This window comes from Eimeria mitis, genomic scaffold, assembly GCF_000499745.2.
Source record: "Eimeria mitis Houghton genomic scaffold, Emh_scaff1534, whole genome shotgun sequence".
NCBI lineage: Eukaryota > Apicomplexa > Conoidasida > Eucoccidiorida > Eimeriidae > Eimeria > Eimeria mitis.
The window spans coordinates 6755-7520 of NW_013569681.1; the positions used below are offsets into that span (position 1 = coordinate 6755).

Genomic DNA, 766 nt, shown 5'->3' on the forward strand with positions numbered 1-766 from the left:
GCAGTTGCAGCACCAACAGCACCAGCATCCGTTGCAGCACCAACAGCAGCAGCAGCAGCAGTTGCAGCACCAACAGCAGCAGCAGCAGCAGTTGCAGCACCAACAGCAGCAGCAATTCCTAGACGAGAGCGAGCAGCAGCTAGACGAAATAGAGTCGCTGCTGCATGCAGACGCAGCTGCCTTTGGAGGGGTGGATCTACAAACATATCTTGGGGCTTTGCCTGCTGCTGCTGCTGCAGCACCTGCAGCAGCAGCAGCAGCATCTGCTGCTGCTGACGATGATTTCAGCCCAATCCAAATCCAACAAAGCCTGCATCAGCAGCGGGAGCAACAGTGGCGGCAGCAGCAGCAGCAGCAGCAGCAGCAGCAGCAAGTCTACCCATACATGTTCGAGGATGAAGACTCGCCGGAGCTCAGTGTATCGCCGCTACAAGAGGTGCCTGTACACCCGGGGCTGCAGCAGCAGGTGCATCAGCAGCAGCTGCAGCAGGTGGAACAGCAGCAGCAGCAGCAGGTGTTGCAGCAGCAGGTGCACCACCAGCAACGTCAGGTCCAGCAACAGCAGCAGCACCCACAGCAGGTGCAGCGGCTGCTGCTGCTGCCACAGCAGAAGTTGCTGCTGCTGCCGGCGCAGCAGCAGCCGCAGCAGCCGCAGCAGGTGCAGCCGCAGCAGGTGCAGCCGCAGCAGGTGCGCCAGCAGCAGCTGCGTCAGCAGCAGCATGAGGTGCAGCAGCAGCAGCAGCAGGCGCAGCCGGTGCTGCAGCAG

The 766-nt window shown here is 61.7% G+C and overlaps 1 protein-coding gene across 1 annotated transcript in view; it reads left to right on the forward strand.

Moving 5' to 3' along the window:
* The window catches only part of EMH_0039060 (uncharacterized protein), a gene marked incomplete at both ends in the record, with an annotated part of 5383 nt that overhangs the window by 1686 nt on the left and 2931 nt on the right, over positions 1-766 (forward strand). The window contains 1 exon segment of the mRNA XM_013495355.1: positions 1-764. Coding sequence (XP_013350809.1) covers positions 1-764 — 764 coding nt within the window.